Below are 15,833 nucleotides of genomic sequence, written 5' to 3'. Positions count from 1 at the left end.
AAACCTAGGTGTGTGAGCCCTGTAGACAACTCTGGCTGTTGGATTAAAAAAAACCAAATAACTGGAGATGGTGAGCAAAGACCCAGAAGACCTATGATCATGAGAAAGTTTTCCATCTCCACACTGAAGATTTTCTTTAACGGTATAAATGCAATTACTTTTATTTTTGGTTCTATGTATGCTGGATTGTAAGTTACAGGACCCTGATAAACATCTAGCTACTTGAGAAACTATCTGTGGAAGTGTATTTCCTCCTAACCTTTAATTTCACAGCTGATTTTGCTTAAATTTTGCTTTTATTTATTTATTTTTTTAAATAGATGTAAACAGGAAGATATGAAACATAAAAAAAACATTCACAGGATAGGTAAAAGGGCAAATAAAGGACTACTCGAGGCAAGCAAAACATGAGAAATCAATATTGTGTAACTCCAATGCAGAATTAAAATTGAAGTGTAATATTTCCATTAATATGGTTATAAACTAACAGACAAAGAAAAGGACATCCTTCTGCATCAGGCTGTTCAGTAACCAGTAGTTTATAACCCTCTTAACCCCTTAGTGACGGAGCCAAATTTTTGAAATCTGACCAGTGTCACTTTATGTGGTAGTAACTCTGGAAAGCTTCAACAAATCCCAGTGATTTTGAGACTGTTTTTTCGTGACACATGATACTTTATGATAATGGTAAATTTAGGTCGATATGTTTTGTGTTTATTTATAAAAAATATCAGAAATTTGAGAAAAATGTTAAAAAATAGCAATTTTTAAACTTTGGATGATTATCCCTTTAATCTAGATAGTCATACCACAGCAAAATATTAATAAATAACATTTCCCATATGTCTGCTTTACATCAGTACCATTTGTAAAATGGTCTTTTATTTTGTTAGCATTTTAGGAGGTTTAAAAATGTAGCAGTAATTTTTCATTTTTTCAAGAAAATGTACAAAATTTATTTTTTTAGGACTTATCCATGTTTGAAGTGCCTTTAGGGATTCCATATATTGGGAAACCCCCAAAAGTTATACCATTTTAAAAACCGCATCTCCTGACATACTGAAAACTGCTGTCAGGTAGTTTATTAACCCTTCAGGTGCTTTTCAGGAATTAATGCAAAGTGGCATGACAGAAACGAAAAAGTGTATTTTAACCACCTAAATGTTGCTAACTTCTAAACTCTAGACTCTAAGACCGCTATTTAGTCGTGAATTGCCATGGCAAACATCAGGACCACAAAATCGTGATCTGAGGGCATCAATTGGGATAAAGAAGCCCCCACGCTCTGTTAACCATTTATAATGATGTAGTCACTATTGACAGCAGCATCTAAGGGGTTAAACAGATTTGGACGGTGCAAACACTGATCGTGGCTGATGCAGCAAGTTGTCAGCTATAGTGTACAGCCGACAGCTGCTGGATTGTCACCTGTATGGGGAGGCTATTCTCTTATATCTCAGGTCAGTTAAAAGACGTATTGGCTGTCATTAAGGGGTTAATATGAACCTAATACTAATTACCAGACAAACCCAATATGAGTTAAAAGTAATCAGCTTCACTCAAATGCCAATTCCACTCAATGTTTTATATGCAGTAGTGATCTGCCACCCTACAATTACGCTAAGAACTCTGCATAAGCTGTTCCAGACCCTTTCACACATCTCAGAGAATTCTGCTTATTTAGTGTGAAGTTATTAGCTGGAAATCTAATACACATAGCTATGGAATTTTCAAAAGTATCATCTCACAGATCCCGGACCAGTGTAATCTTAGAGGATATACCAGAAGACACAATCAGGTGGAATTCTCCTTTAAGAAACTGAAATAAATATCAATATCTAGTCTTATAAAATGACTCCTCATCTAAACAGGAATTAGGTGCTGGAATGCAGAGTCTTAAAAACAGATGCGCAATAATTTACAAGAAGGTTGCGATGTCTTGGTGACGGAGCAGCGATCCCTAACGTAACAGGCAAAACAGTGAGTTTGTACAGTTCACAGACGTCTTCTCCACTGATAGCAAGAGGTATTGTATAACAAGTAAGAAAACACCACAATCATCTTGTGTGAATCGTTTGGTGTCTGTAGAGATTGGTTTCCCTGTTGAAGCACTTTCCACAAATTCTGCAGACAAACGGTTTCTCCCCAGTGTGTGTTCTTTTGTGCCGGTTAAGACTGCCACTGGTAGTAAACACTTTCCTGCATTGTTCACATTCATACGATTTCTCCCCTAAATGTGTAGACCGATGAAAGGTGAGACGGGCGTTGGAAGTGAAACATTTGCCACAAATGGAGCAGGCATACGGCTTCTCAAGAGCATGAACCGACATGTGGGTACTAAGGGAGGACTTTGATGTAAAACGCCTGCCGCACTCAGCACAGGCAAAAGCCTTCTCTCCTATATGAATGACCTTGTGCGCAAGCAGATTTGACTTGGCTGTAAAACACTTTCCACATTCTGAACAAGCAAACAGCTTTGCATCTGTGTGGACTTTAATGTGCGTGTCCAGCTCTGAAGAAGTTGTGAAGCTCTTCCCACATTCTGCACAGATGAACAAGGCAGGGATACTGTGGACTTTCTGATGACCCTCAAGGTGTAACACGTCAGTGAAACACTTGCCACAATCTGTGCAAAAGTATGCATTTACGTCGTAGTGTTTTGTTTCATTCAGTGCATCAGATGTCGTTCCTGATATTAAAGTATATTTTCTTTCAGGATCTAGGGGTCCTCCAGATGTCATGAGATGTGTCGACCCATCTGTGGGAAGAGAGATATTCGAAGGGGGAAAATCTGTATTATTTTGTTTAAATTAGCATGTAAAACTGAAAGCAGACATGATCAAACCTGCAGGATAAATTAGGTGACATCTAGGTTGTCCTATATATTCAGCACAGAGAGAAGACCCCCGCTCACATTAGTCTAATTGTCAGCCGTACTAGCAGATATTAATGGGTTCGGCCGACACACTAGTGTAAATTGGAGGGCGGCCAACTGATTGTCGGGAAGATGTCAATTGTCATGTCTGATTTTGGACTGCCAATCGCTTTGTTCTCCTGGAGATGAGCCGAAACTAGAGATTTCCGTCAGCAGCTGACTCAGAACACAAGATCGCTTGGCCGAACGAACACTTCTATGTATGGGAAAGACAGCCAAGATGGCGATCAGCCGAAGTATTATTCGCCTGACAGCTTTGTGTATGGGGGTCTTTACAGTCACCTATATTGACATATGGGAAAAGAATTAGTTCCACCACTGAGTAAAACACCATGAGGTGCTGGGGACAGGCTGCTATGATGAAAACCACAGACAATATAGAGATGTATGGCACACGAAACCATTGGTGCATTCAGATGAGTAGAAAACTGGTGCGCAAGAGTTCAAAAAGAACACTTGTTCGCGATAAAACATGCCAGTGATAACCTGCTGAACTAACAAAATGCTCGTTCATTAGGTTAATGCTTGCGGAATAATACATTGTTATTGGTAGCACATTGCCGCTTGTAAACTGGGGATGTGCTGCCAGTTAAATTGTTTGTCAACTTGTGTTGATCCGCCCTCGTTTAACAGCATGTATAAATTCCCCATTAGTCTTCTCTGTATGTTGACTGTCCCCCCATCTACCTCAAGCTAATTCTTTAGAATCAGAAACTGTTAGTAACTTTTCAATAAAGTTGCTAAACCTGGAAGTGTAGAATTACCTTCCTGAATTTCCCACGCTGCCGTGGGCTGCAGGCATCTAGTATCCTCTTCATCCACTGCAATCAGAGATGGAAGCTGGAAATTTGCTCTGGGGTGCAGATCTATTTATATACAAAAGGCATCGATTAGGTGGGTCTTCCTCATCTGTACAGTAACATTCCAATAATCCAAAATCAATCAGAACAGATTGCTTTCTCGATTATTGGATGGTCATAACAAAGGCTTCAAAAAGACTAGAGGAAATATTTTTAATGAGAAAAAGTCTTATGTACCATGTTTATCCAAGTGATGCACAATGTTTCAGAAATTTGAGACATTTTTAGATGTCTGGTGGAAGGTGTCTTAGGCTTTTACACTCCCCCCTCCTTTTGGAGTTTCAAATATGTCACAATTCATAAATCTTATTTGTCTAGTTAAAAGGGAACCTGTCAGCAGGATTGTGCACAGTAACCTACAGGCACTGTCAGCTTGATGTCGTTATACTGATTAAGAAAATGATTCCCTGGTTGATGAAATCCGTCTTGTGGTTGTTGTTTAATCCTTATTTTCAGCTTTGAGTTAATGATATGCTCGTGCTCCGAGGTGGCCTGTGGGGGGGGTCTTCATGTGGTGACCTGATTGGATATTCATAATGCAGACTGTATCAAAAATAGAGAAAAAGCACTACTACAAAATATGCACACTACACCTGAAAATAAAAAATATATATTAACTTTATTGGCACATGATACAACAAGTAATATAAAACATAATTAAAAACAGATATGGATACAACCACTCAGCATCCTGGAAAGATAAATGTCAAATCAGCAGCACATAACAACACATAACCCCGTGCTGAAACCTATAGTTTGTTCCATAAATAATACAGTATCTAATATCCAGTATAATCCAGGGTATGTATAACCAGAAATTATGACATAGGTCTGCTCCCTAAAAGGACCCCATTGAAGCATAAGGGATCATAAAATCTGCAGCAATCGGCTGCCTACAAAAATAAATAAAGGCCCCCCGTAGGCACACTTGCGAATACACAGGCAGAGGTGAAAAAGATCAAAATGAAGATGAAAACCAAAAGGCAGACAATAAGACACCACTGTCAGTCACAACTGTCAATCACCAACAGAAGGGCCCCAAACGGTAAGGGGGAACATACATCAATAAGTCAGTAAATCAGAAGATTGAATCAGGCAAGGGAGAAACCCGACTACCAGGAAATGAGTGGAGGACCCTGATGCGTATCGCCGTAACCTGTATGGCTTCGTCAGGCGATACGCGTGGGGCCGCATCTGAGTCCTCCACTCATGTCCTGGTAGTTGGGTTTCTCCCTTGCCTGATTCAATCTTCTGATTTACTGACATATTGATGTATTGTATATACTTGTGTATAAGCTGAGATTTTTAGCATAAAAAAGTGAGCTGAAAACGCCCCCCTCGGCTTATACACGAGTCATTGCCAGAAAGCCGGCGGGGGAAAGGGAGCAGCGGCAGGAGCCGGCGGCTGTGACATCCTCTCACCCTCATCCTCTCACCCTCCTCTCACGGTCCTGCACCTCCGTTGTCCCAGCGCCGGCAGCTCTCCTCTGTGGTCACGTGGTACCGCTTATAAAAGGTAATGAATATGTACACGTCTCCACTCCCATAGGCGTGGTGCGCATATTCATTATTTTAATGAGCGGTACCATGTGACCGGAGAGGAGAGCTGCCGGCGCCGAGACAACGGAGATGCACGGACGTGCAGCGACTGCGCGAGTATGATGGGGGAGGACGCAGAGCCATGCATACAAGGGGGAGGACGTGGAGCCATGCATACAAGGGGAGGACGCGGAGCCATGCATACAAGGGGGAGGACGCCGAGCCATGCATACAAGGGGAGGACGCCGAGCCATGCATACAAGGGGGAGGACGCCGAGCCTTGCATACAAGGGGGAGGACGCCGAGCCATGCATACAAGGGGGAGGACGCCGAGCCATGCATACAAGGGGGAGGACGCCGAACCTTGCATAGAAGGGGGAGGACGTCGAGCCTTGCATACAAGGGGGAGGACGCCGAGCCATGCATTAAAGAGGCAGGACGCTGAGCCATGCATACAAGGGGGAGGACGCCAAGCCATGCATACAAGGAGGAGGACGCCGAGCCATGCATACAAGGAGGAGGACGCCGAGCCATGCATACAAGGAGGAGGACGCCGAGCCATGCATTGAAGAGGGAGGACGCCGAGCAATGCATAGAAGGGGAGGACGCCCAGCCATGCATACAACTAGGAGACCGGGGGAGCCACACATAGCAGGACAGGGATGAGGGGACAATGCATACTCGGCTTATACTCGAGTCAATAAGCTTACCCAGTTTTCTGTGGCAAAATTAGGTGCCTCGGCTTATACTCAGGTCGGCTTATACTCGAGTATATATGGTAAGTTCCCCCTTACCGTTTGGGGCCCTTCTGTTGGTGATTGCCAGTGGTGTCTTATTATATTAAATCCACTGCACTCCCTAAGTGGAATATCTTATGCAGAAATGTAATAAATTTTTTTTGAAAATGCTAATTTATTCAAGTAGAAGAAAAAAGAAAAATCAAGTACATTGGATCAAACAGAAGACAATTATTACACAATGTGCAAGCGACTCAGAATTATATGACATTTCGACCCTCCCGGGTCTTACTCTAAGGTCGCACTTAGTGAGTATATGTAGTATAATAGGAGGGATGTCGTCCCTGTGGTATCCAGGGGCATGTATAGTTCTTTAATAGTAAATATGGCCTAATGGGTGATCCGTCTCCGTATATAACCTTATTTAAGGATAACAGCGGCGCATCAGCGTCTTGCTGGTTATTGTATAGGCTTTTGAAGAATAAATATGGCCTAGTGGGTGGTTCGTCTCTGGGTTCAACCTTGTCTGGGAGTAGTAGCGGCGCATCAGTGTCTTGCTGGTGATAGTATAGGTATGGGACCCTGTGTGGATAAATGCACGGTGCTCCTGTGGAGTCTTATTGTCTGCCTTTTGGTTTTCATCTTCATTTTGATTTTTTTCACCTCTGCCTGTGTACTGGCAACTGTGCCTGTAGGGGGGGGGTTCATTTATTTTTGTAAGCAGCCAATTGCTGCAGATTTTATGATCCCTTATTGCTTCATGGGGGTCCTTTTAGGGAGCAGACCTATGTCATAATTTCTGGTTATACGTACCCTGGATTATACTGGATATTAGATACTAGAATACAAAATCTTAGGCACAGACCACATAGTAAAGATAGAGGTGTATGGCTACTTGCCACAACCTCTCATTGCAATAGCTATGGATATACTCCCATCAAATTGTAATTTTGGATATTAGATACTACATTATTTATGGAACGAACTATAGCTTTCAGAATGGGGTTATGTGTTATTATGTGCTGCTGATTTGACATTTATCTTTCCAGGATGCTGAGTAGTTGTATCTATATCTGTTTTTAATTATGTTGTATGTTACTTGTTGTATCATGTGCCAATAAAGTTTATATATAATGTTTATTTTTCGGTGTAGTGTGCATATTTTGCAGTAGTGCTTTTTTATCTCTTTCTGATATTGTTTCTACTACTGGCCTTGCACCTCCCGTATGTACGGTAGTTTTAGTTGTGCACCTGGATTACCCTGTTTCCATAATGCAGACTGCCGACAGGTCACTGATCCCTCGGAGATCGCCGGGAGCTGCTACTGCGCAGGTGGGGCCAGCTTGGAGGAGTACTTTTTTTTTTATTCTCCAGCAAGATGGCGCCAACGCATGGGCAATAGCAGCTTTCGGATATCTATATAGACCAATAGTTGCTACTACGCAGGCACGGCGGGTGCCATTTTCAAATAGATTTTTTTTTACACTTTCTCAATAACATCAAGATCAGTTATTACTAGGACACTAAACATGCATTTATGCTGCAGCGCAGGGGCCAGGGCCGGCGCCTACCTACAGAAGTTTTTTTTTTCTTCAGTATGTACAGGTTCATTATGCAAACTAGGGGGCAGGTCAGTGACCTGTCAGCAGCCTGAAATTTCCTGGTTCATGTGAGATGAGTGCAGAAAAATCGGACAGTCTGTTTTTTTTTCTCGCACCTGCAGACTTGCATTAGCGAGTCTCATCCAATTTACGCCTCCATACGCAGCATGCTGTGATTTTTTTCCCCCCACTCTGAATACAGGTGAGAAAAAGATAGCAGTTCTGCACTGCCTTATTGGATAACATTGGTTCGAGTGCAGTACGATTATTTTTTTTATCGGAGTGCACTCGTCCGATTTATACGCCAGTGTGAGCAAGCCCTTATTCTGAATATTCGGATTCCAGATTTAACTGTAGAAACTATCCATATGAACATATAGCAGGAAGAGGGGTGAATAAGTCCAAAAGAGCTCCTAGAAAAAAATGACGATAACATCTATACTCCAGCATTACAGTGGTGGACGCCGCGCCGGTTACCGTTACTGATGAAGGTCTCCTTCTGAGACCGAAACGTTTACTACCTTGGGATACAATAAACAATCCACTCCTTCTCATTGCAAAGTTGAGTGCCGGTTTTTTTTGTATTATATGTGATTACGGTTTGGGAACCTACCCGTGCACCATCTTTGGCTGTGCACACGCCTATTCATTACGTATGAGAACAGATGTCATGGCTACTTTCTCTCTTCTCTCCAGGTTGTAGGCCTACTTTATCAATACAGTCTAAAAGAAAATATGTCTTTGTTGCAAATAGCAACCAATCAGAGCTTGGCTTTGATTTTGTAAACTGCTCTGGAAACATGAAAGCTGCTCTGTGATTGGTCGTTCTGGGCAACAAACACAGTTCTTCTTATAGACGGGCTTCATAAATGTGCCCCTGCGTTTTGTATCGTAGCTCAGGTGTATTTGTTAAAAAATGGCTGACTTGCAATACCAAACACATCATATGGACAAGAGTGGCGCTGTTTGACGTAGAAAGGAAACATATTTTTTATTTTAACTCTCGCATAACCCTTTCGCATCATTCAATACAGCAATAGGAGTGAAATTGCTACAGAAAGAACCAACCTTCCACTACACAAATCCACAAAATGTCTCTGAAAATGGACCACTAACCTCTTTCTTCAGGCACCTTCTCTTTTTCAGTCTGGTGCAGAAGTGGGGTTTTTGCGTTCTCAGTCACAGACTTCTTAACCCATCCTGTATAAAGATTATCTAACAGAAATATTAGTAATTAAAAAATATGTTATGTCCTAAATGTAATGGGTCATGTCTGAGCAATAATAAGGGACCGTTTTCACTTTATTAATGAAGAAAACACACAATAATATACAATAAAAAGGAAAGTATAAGATAAATTATTTATATCACACTGGTATTACAAATTTATTTCACAAAGTTTAGGTTTTTTTTTCATTTATATGTTCCTCTAATGATCCACATTATAACATCCTCTGCAGCTAAATAGGCAGCTTTGCTGTACAGCTGGGGACAGAATAAGCAGTCTCATTATTATCAGGGTGGGTGGAGATTTAATGACTGTGGTACTGCTGAAATCCTAGATAAGCGAGTTTAGACACACTAAATTCACAAAGAAGCATCTGTGAGCGTCTCACCACTCCCTCTCTGATGTGAGAGGGTAGCTTATATATGTATAGACTGTATATTTATAGGACCTTTAACTATCATATCAGCTGCCAAACAATATAGGAAGGATGCTTGTGCCTAAAAAGGAGATTTTTGTGTACTCACCGTAAAATCTTTTTCTCCGAGTCATCATTGGGGGACACAGGACGAATGGGTGTTATGCTGCTGCCACCAGGAGGACACTAAGTTAAACACACACAAAAGATTAACTCCTCCCCTGCAGTATACACCCACAGGCTGGACAATCCAGAGCCAGTTCGGTAACAAAGCAGTAGGAGTAAACCAGATAACAAACAGAAAACATGTCATAGTCAACAAAATCAGACTGAAAAGAACAATTGAGCCAACTAGGCTAACAGGGAGGGTGCTGTGTCCCCCAATGATGACTCGGAGAAAAAGATTTTACGGTGAGTACACAAAAATCTCCTTTTCTCCTACGTATCATTGGGGGACACAGGACGAATGGGACGTCCCAAAGCAGTCCCTGGGTGGGTAACATGAAGTTAGGAATGCTGTGCGCACCTATGAACTACAGATGAGACACTGCCGCTTGTAGGATTCGCCTACCAACGGACGCATCTGCCGAGGCCTGAGAGTGCACATAGTAGTGCTTCGTGAATGTATGTAGGCTGGACCATGTAGCAGCCTTGCAGACCTGCGCTGCCGATGCCTGGTGCCGGATGGCCCAGGACGCGCCGACTGACCGGGTAGAGTGAGCCTTGATCCCCGGAGGTGCAGCGTGACCCTTGACGCGGTAGGACTCTTGGATGGCAGAACGAATCCACTTGGCAATGGAAGCCTTGGAAGCGGGGAGTCCCTTCCGTGGCCCTTCCGGAAGAACGAACAAGGCGTCTGACCTACGGAAAGACGCAGTTCTGGAGACATAACGTCTGAGACCCCTCACTAGGTCCAGAGTGTGGAGAGCCTTTTCCGTGCGGTGAGAAGGAGCAGGACACAGTGAAGGAAGGACAATCTCCTCATTAAGATGGAATGAGGAAACGACCTTTGGAAGAAAAGTCGGACATGTCCTTAGAACTACCTTGTCCTGGTGGAACACGAGGAAAGGAGGTTGACAGGACAGGGCTGCTAGCTCAGAGACACGTCTAATAGACGTGACGGCCACGAGAAAGGCAATCTTCCACGATAAGAAACGCAAGGACACTTCTTGCAAGGGCTCAAAGGGGGGCTCTTGAAGAGCACAGAGGACCAGATTCAGATCCCATGGTTCCAAGGGCATCCTGTAAGGTGGAATCATATGAGAAACCCCCTGGATGAAAGTCCTGACTTGCAATTTGTTTGCAAACCTTCTCTGGAAAAGAACCGAGAGAGCAGAAATTTGGCCCTTAAGAGAGCTGAGAGCAAGGCCCAAATCTACGCCTGATTGGAGGAATTCCAAAATGTGAGGAATAGAAAATTGGAGGGGAGACCGTCCCCGATCCCTGCACCAGGCGAAGTAAGCCTTCCAGGCGCGGTGGTAGATGCGCATGGAAGAAGATTTGCGTGCGCGAAGCATGGTAGATATGACCGACTGCGGCAGACCCCTCTGCCTCAGTACCCAGGACTCAACGGCCACGCCGTTAAACAGAGGACCTCTGAGTTCGGGTGGTAAATGGGCCCTTGAGACAGGAGGTCTGCGCGGCTCGGCAGCCTCCAGGGTACGTCTGAAACCAGTTGCACCATCTCGGCGTACCACGTCCTGCGCGGCCAGTCCGGAGCGATGAGAATTACTGGAATCCGTTCTGCCCTGATTTTCCTGATAACCTTTGCCAGAAGGGGAATTGGGGGAAAGATGTATGGGAGTCTGAAACTCTGCCATGAGAGGACGAGAGCGTCGGCTCCGAAAGCTGAAGGGTCGTGAGACCTGGCCATGAAGACGGGAACCTGGCGGTTGAGGCGAGATGCCATCAGATCCACGTCCGGGGTCCCCCAACGAGAGCATATCTGGTGAAAGACTGCGGGATGGAGAGACCACTCTCCGGGATCGAGACTGTGGCGACTTAGAAAGTCCGCTTCCCAGTTTTCCACGCCCGGGATGTAAACTGCTGAGAGTATGGAGTGGTTGGTCTCGGCCCAGCGGAGAATGAGTGATACCTCGACCATGGCCGCTTTGCTGCGAGTGCCCCCTTGGCGGTTGATGTAAGCTACCGCAGTGGCGTTGTCGGACTGGACTCTGACCGCGCGGCCGGAAAGAAACGGCTGAAACTGGCGGAGTGCCAGTCTGATCGCCCGAATCTCTAGGATGTTGATGGGTAGCTGAGATTCCTGCGGGGACCAGCGACCCTGAGTCGAGTGGCAACGGAACACAGCACCCCAGCCGAAGAGACTGGCGTCCGTTGTGACAACCAACCAGTGGACCGGAAGAAAAGACTTCCCCCGAGTCAGGGAGGACCTGTTGGTCCACCACCTGAGGGACTGCCTGATGGAACGAGAGAGAAGGAGACGGCGGTCTAGCGAGGCGGGATTCCTGTCCCATACTGCCAGAAGGGCGTGCTGTAGAGGACGGAGGTGAAAAACCGCAAAAGGCACTGCCTCCATTGCCGCCACCATCCTGCCGAGTACCCTCATGGAGAAGCGTAGGGAGTGAGGGCGAGGTTGGGTAAGCTTTCGGACTTCTCTCTGTAGAGTGGATACCTTTTCCGGGGGTAGAAGTACCAGACCCTGAGAGGAATCTAGGATCATCCCCAGGTAGGATATGGTTTGAGCCGGGACTGGGGAAGATTTCCTGAAATTGATTTTCCAACCCAGGCGCAAAAAGGTATCTATTGTGACGTCTACTGCTTCTGAGCAGGACCGAAAGGAGGGACCCTTTATGAGAATGTCGTCCAAGTAAGGCAACACCACTACACCTCGAGCATGGAGAATGGCCACGGCAGCTGCCATGACCTTGGTGAATACCCGAGGAGCGGTGGCCAGCCCGAAGGGTAGGGCGACAAACTGAAAATGGTGTCCCTGGACGGCAAAGCGGAGGAACCGCTGATGAGCCGGTAGGATGGGAATGTGCAGATAGGCGTCTTGTACGTCTAGAGATGCCAGAAACTCGCCTTCTTCCAGAGAGGCAATTACCGAGCGGAGGGACTCCATACGGAAATGATGTACGCGTACGTACTTGTTGAGGAGTTTGAGGTCTAAAATCGGACGTACTGAGCCGTCCTTTTTTGGTACGATGAAAAGGTTGGAATAAAAACCTTGGTACCTCTCGTTCTGAGGTACCGGGATGATGACCCCGTCTTCCCATAGCGCCCTTATAGCCTGGAAATACTGATCGACCCTTGCTCTGGGAGGGGGGGACTGGAAGAAACGAGATGGGGGAAGAGAGACAAACTCTATCTTGTAACCGTAAGACACTAGGTCGCGGACCCATCGGTCGGGAACTACCGAGAGCCACGCGTCCCGAAAGAAAAGTAGGCGGCCGCCTACTCTGTCGGAGTCCTTTGGTGTTTGCCAAAAGTCATTGAGGAGGAGACCTGCCGGGTCTGGGCCCTCGGGATCCCTGTTGTCTGGGTCTGCCTCTCCAAGAGGGAGAAGGCTTGTAAGACGGCTGGGAGGCTCTGTCCTTGCGCTGCCCTCTCCCAGCGCCAGATGGCGCGGAGGAGGGATTGGACCAATTGGAGCCGAAACGGAAATATCGGCCCCGGCCCTGTTGATTGCGAAAGGGGCGAAAAGTTCGTTGCTGGGGAAGAAATTTGCTCTTTCCTCCTGTGGAATCTGCAATTAATTTGTCCAGTTTATCCCCAAAAAGACGTTCGCCCTGGTATGGGAGAGACGTGAGGGATTTTTTGGACCCCGAGTCCGCTTTCCAGTCCCTGAGCCAAAGGGATCTGCGGATCGTGACAGCATTGGCCGCTGCCTGTGAGGCACAGTTGGCCGCGTCTAGGGATGCGGAAACTACGAAGTCCCCCGCTCTGGCGATCTGAGTGGCCAAATGTGGAATCTCTGGGGGTAAGTCGGCCCGTAGTGCCATAGAGGATAAAGACTCGGCCCAATGGGACATGGCTTTTGCGACCCACGTGATGGCAAAAGAGGGAAATAGAGAAGCCGAGGATGCCTCGAAGGCTGAGCGAGCCATCTGATCAATTTGTCTATCAGTGGGATGCTTGATAGACGCGCCCTCGGAGGAGGATAGAACCGCTCTGGTGGCTAGCCGCGACACTGGCGGGTCCACAGAGGGTGACTGAGACCACTCCTTAGTTAGGTCCTGAGCGAACGGATACTTAGATTGCATAGCCTTCTGACCTGAGAAGCGTTTATCCGGACGAACTCTATGGAGATCGACAATGTCCTTGAATTGAGGGTGCGTAGGAAAAAATTTATGGGCCTTTGTGGCTCGCCCAAATGACACGGGATGAGCCGTCTTGGACGGAGTTTCCTCCTCTAACTGAAGCGTCTGAGTAACAGAATCTATGAGAGAATCTAGAGTCTCCTGATCCTGATGATACTCAGGGGAACCGGACACGTTGGATGCGTCGTCCAGGAAGGATTCCCTGCTATGAGACGGGGATGAGGGACGAGAGACTTCGCTCTCTGAGCCGGATGACCGATCACGGACCGGAGATGTCACCCTGGGCCTCTTATGGGATGATTGAGGGCTTCTGGAGACGGTACGACCTCTAGGCCGAGAGAGGATCTTAGACCGCGTTATATCATCCGTGGAAGTGCCCTGGTTAAGGGACGGCTCACAGAGGGACTGTATCGTCCTTTCCAAGGATGCCACAGAGCGAGCGAGGGAGGACGCCCATGCGGGGGTACTAGGCTCGCTACATTCCGGGTCAGGAGCCGGAGCAACTTGTGCCACCGGCATTTCGCAGGCGGAGCACAGCGGGGTAGTGTGACCTCGGGGTAGAGATACCTTGCAGGAGGTGCACACAGCAAAAATAACCGAGTGTGACTTTCCAGTCCGTTTATGCTTAGACTGTGACATATTTGCTGTGGAGTGAGCGTACTGGCAGGGGGGAAGACAATCCTATTGGGTGCGTCTCACCTAAGTTCTGCGGTGGCTTGGCAGGGAGATCCTGAAGTCCTGAGCGCTGCGGTGCTGCAGAGCCGCCAGCGCACTTCCTGATCCAATATGGCCGCCGAGAAGTGAGGAGGGCGCTTCTCGGGCAACGAGAAGCGCCCAGGGAGGGGGCGTGTCATGGGCGGGCGGCGGCGTGCTTGTAGGCGGGCGCTGTAGCCCGGCCCGGGCCTGGGAGCCGCCGAGCCCTCTCAGAGGTATAACGCTGCCCAGCGGCTGCCGAGCCGCACGCTGCTCCGCGGCTGCAGAGCCGCCCGCTGTCCCGCGGCTGCAGGGCCGCCCGCTGCCCCAGAGCCGCACTCTGCCCCGCGGCTGCAGAGCCGCCATAGAAGAGAGGAAGGAGACCCCCTGCTGCCAGCTCGTCGGTCCCCGCACTTACCTTGTGCGATGGGACCGCTGCTCTATCCGCCTTCACCTAGATAGGGAGAGGGTGGAGAGCTACTGCCGCCATGTGTCAACCGCTATGTTCAGTGGTGATGCAGTGGACGGCTGCGCGGACGCCCTGTCAATCTGTCCGGCTGTGCCCTGGCTCCAGGAGACTTAGGTGGATGATTAGTCCCCATGGTCGCCTGAGAGGGAGGGAGGGAGATCGGAACGCTAGGGAACCGTCGCCACACTGAAAAGGTGAGCCAGGGCTGGCATCCATCGTCGCGGGAAAGGATACAGGAGGAACGCTCCATGTACTTGCCCGTTGTTGGTGCGGGAGAGATCAGTGCTGACAAAAATTGCCTGTCGCTCCCTTCTCTCCGTTAAATCAAAAAAAGGAAAATTGGTGGGGTCCTGAGGACCCAAGTGCCTCCTGAGACACTAAGTAAGAACTGGCTCTGGATTGTCCAGCCTGTGGGTGTATACTGCAGGGGAGGAGTTAATCTTTTGTGTGTGTTTAACTTAGTGTCCTCCTGGTGGCAGCAGCATAACACCCATTCGTCCTGTGTCCCCCAATGATACGTAGGAGAAAAAAAAACAAGGAACACTTTAAAATAAAAAGTAAGTTGTTGCTGTAATATAATGAAAATATAACACAAATATTTATCTTATATATAGAGATGGGTGAACCCGAACAGTAAAGTTTGGCCTCCGTACCGAACACCTACTGTTCGGGCACGGACACCGAACATGGACTTCACCAGGACGTCTGTGTTACTGTTCGGGTTCGGCTGCCCGAACATCGGGTGTTTGTCGCACAGTCATGTGCATGCCAGTGCGGCAAACACTGCTTCTGATCATCCCCAATCAGAGAGCCGCGGTTCTCACGCTGTCAAAAGACAGTGCGAGCGCTCCGCTCTGATTGGAGGTATACAGTTTACCATCGGTCACCCTATTAGTAGTTTCCCACAAGTTATCTCCTGAGCAGCTCGCAGCTCTGCAGTCTCATCACTTCCTTGTTGTTTGGGGGCGGGTGCTCTACCTTGAGTGACAGTTCTGGTGTGTAGCTTCGTACTGCTGCAGCACACATCAATAGTCTATTAATGTTCTGAAATGTTTACTTATCAAAACATTTAT

The 15,833-nt window shown here is 47.0% G+C and overlaps 1 protein-coding gene across 2 annotated transcripts in view; it reads right to left on the bottom strand.

The window, feature by feature from the left end:
- Positions 1 to 313: 313 nt before the first annotated feature.
- LOC143764872 (uncharacterized) overlaps positions 314 to 15,833 on the bottom strand; it is a 30,046-nt gene continuing 14,526 nt past the window's right edge. Inside the window, exons 9-11 of one of the 2 annotated variants that reach the window (XM_077250930.1) lie at positions 8,789 to 8,887; positions 3,700 to 3,801; positions 314 to 2,758 (exon numbers count right to left, since the gene is read on the bottom strand). In XM_077250930.1, coding sequence (XP_077107045.1) covers positions 2,058 to 2,758; positions 3,700 to 3,801; positions 8,789 to 8,887 — 902 coding nt within the window. In that variant the 3' untranslated portion in view covers positions 314 to 2,057. The remainder of the gene's footprint in view (positions 2,759 to 3,699; positions 3,802 to 8,788; positions 8,888 to 15,833) is intronic. The other variant, XM_077250931.1, reaches the window with a different exon arrangement.

Source organism: Ranitomeya variabilis, chromosome 4 (genome assembly GCF_051348905.1).
Source record: "Ranitomeya variabilis isolate aRanVar5 chromosome 4, aRanVar5.hap1, whole genome shotgun sequence".
NCBI classification, from domain to species: Eukaryota; Metazoa; Chordata; class Amphibia; order Anura; family Dendrobatidae; genus Ranitomeya; species Ranitomeya variabilis.
Note: the sequence above shows the minus strand (reverse complement) of the source record. Positions and strands in the feature narration are given on the sequence as shown.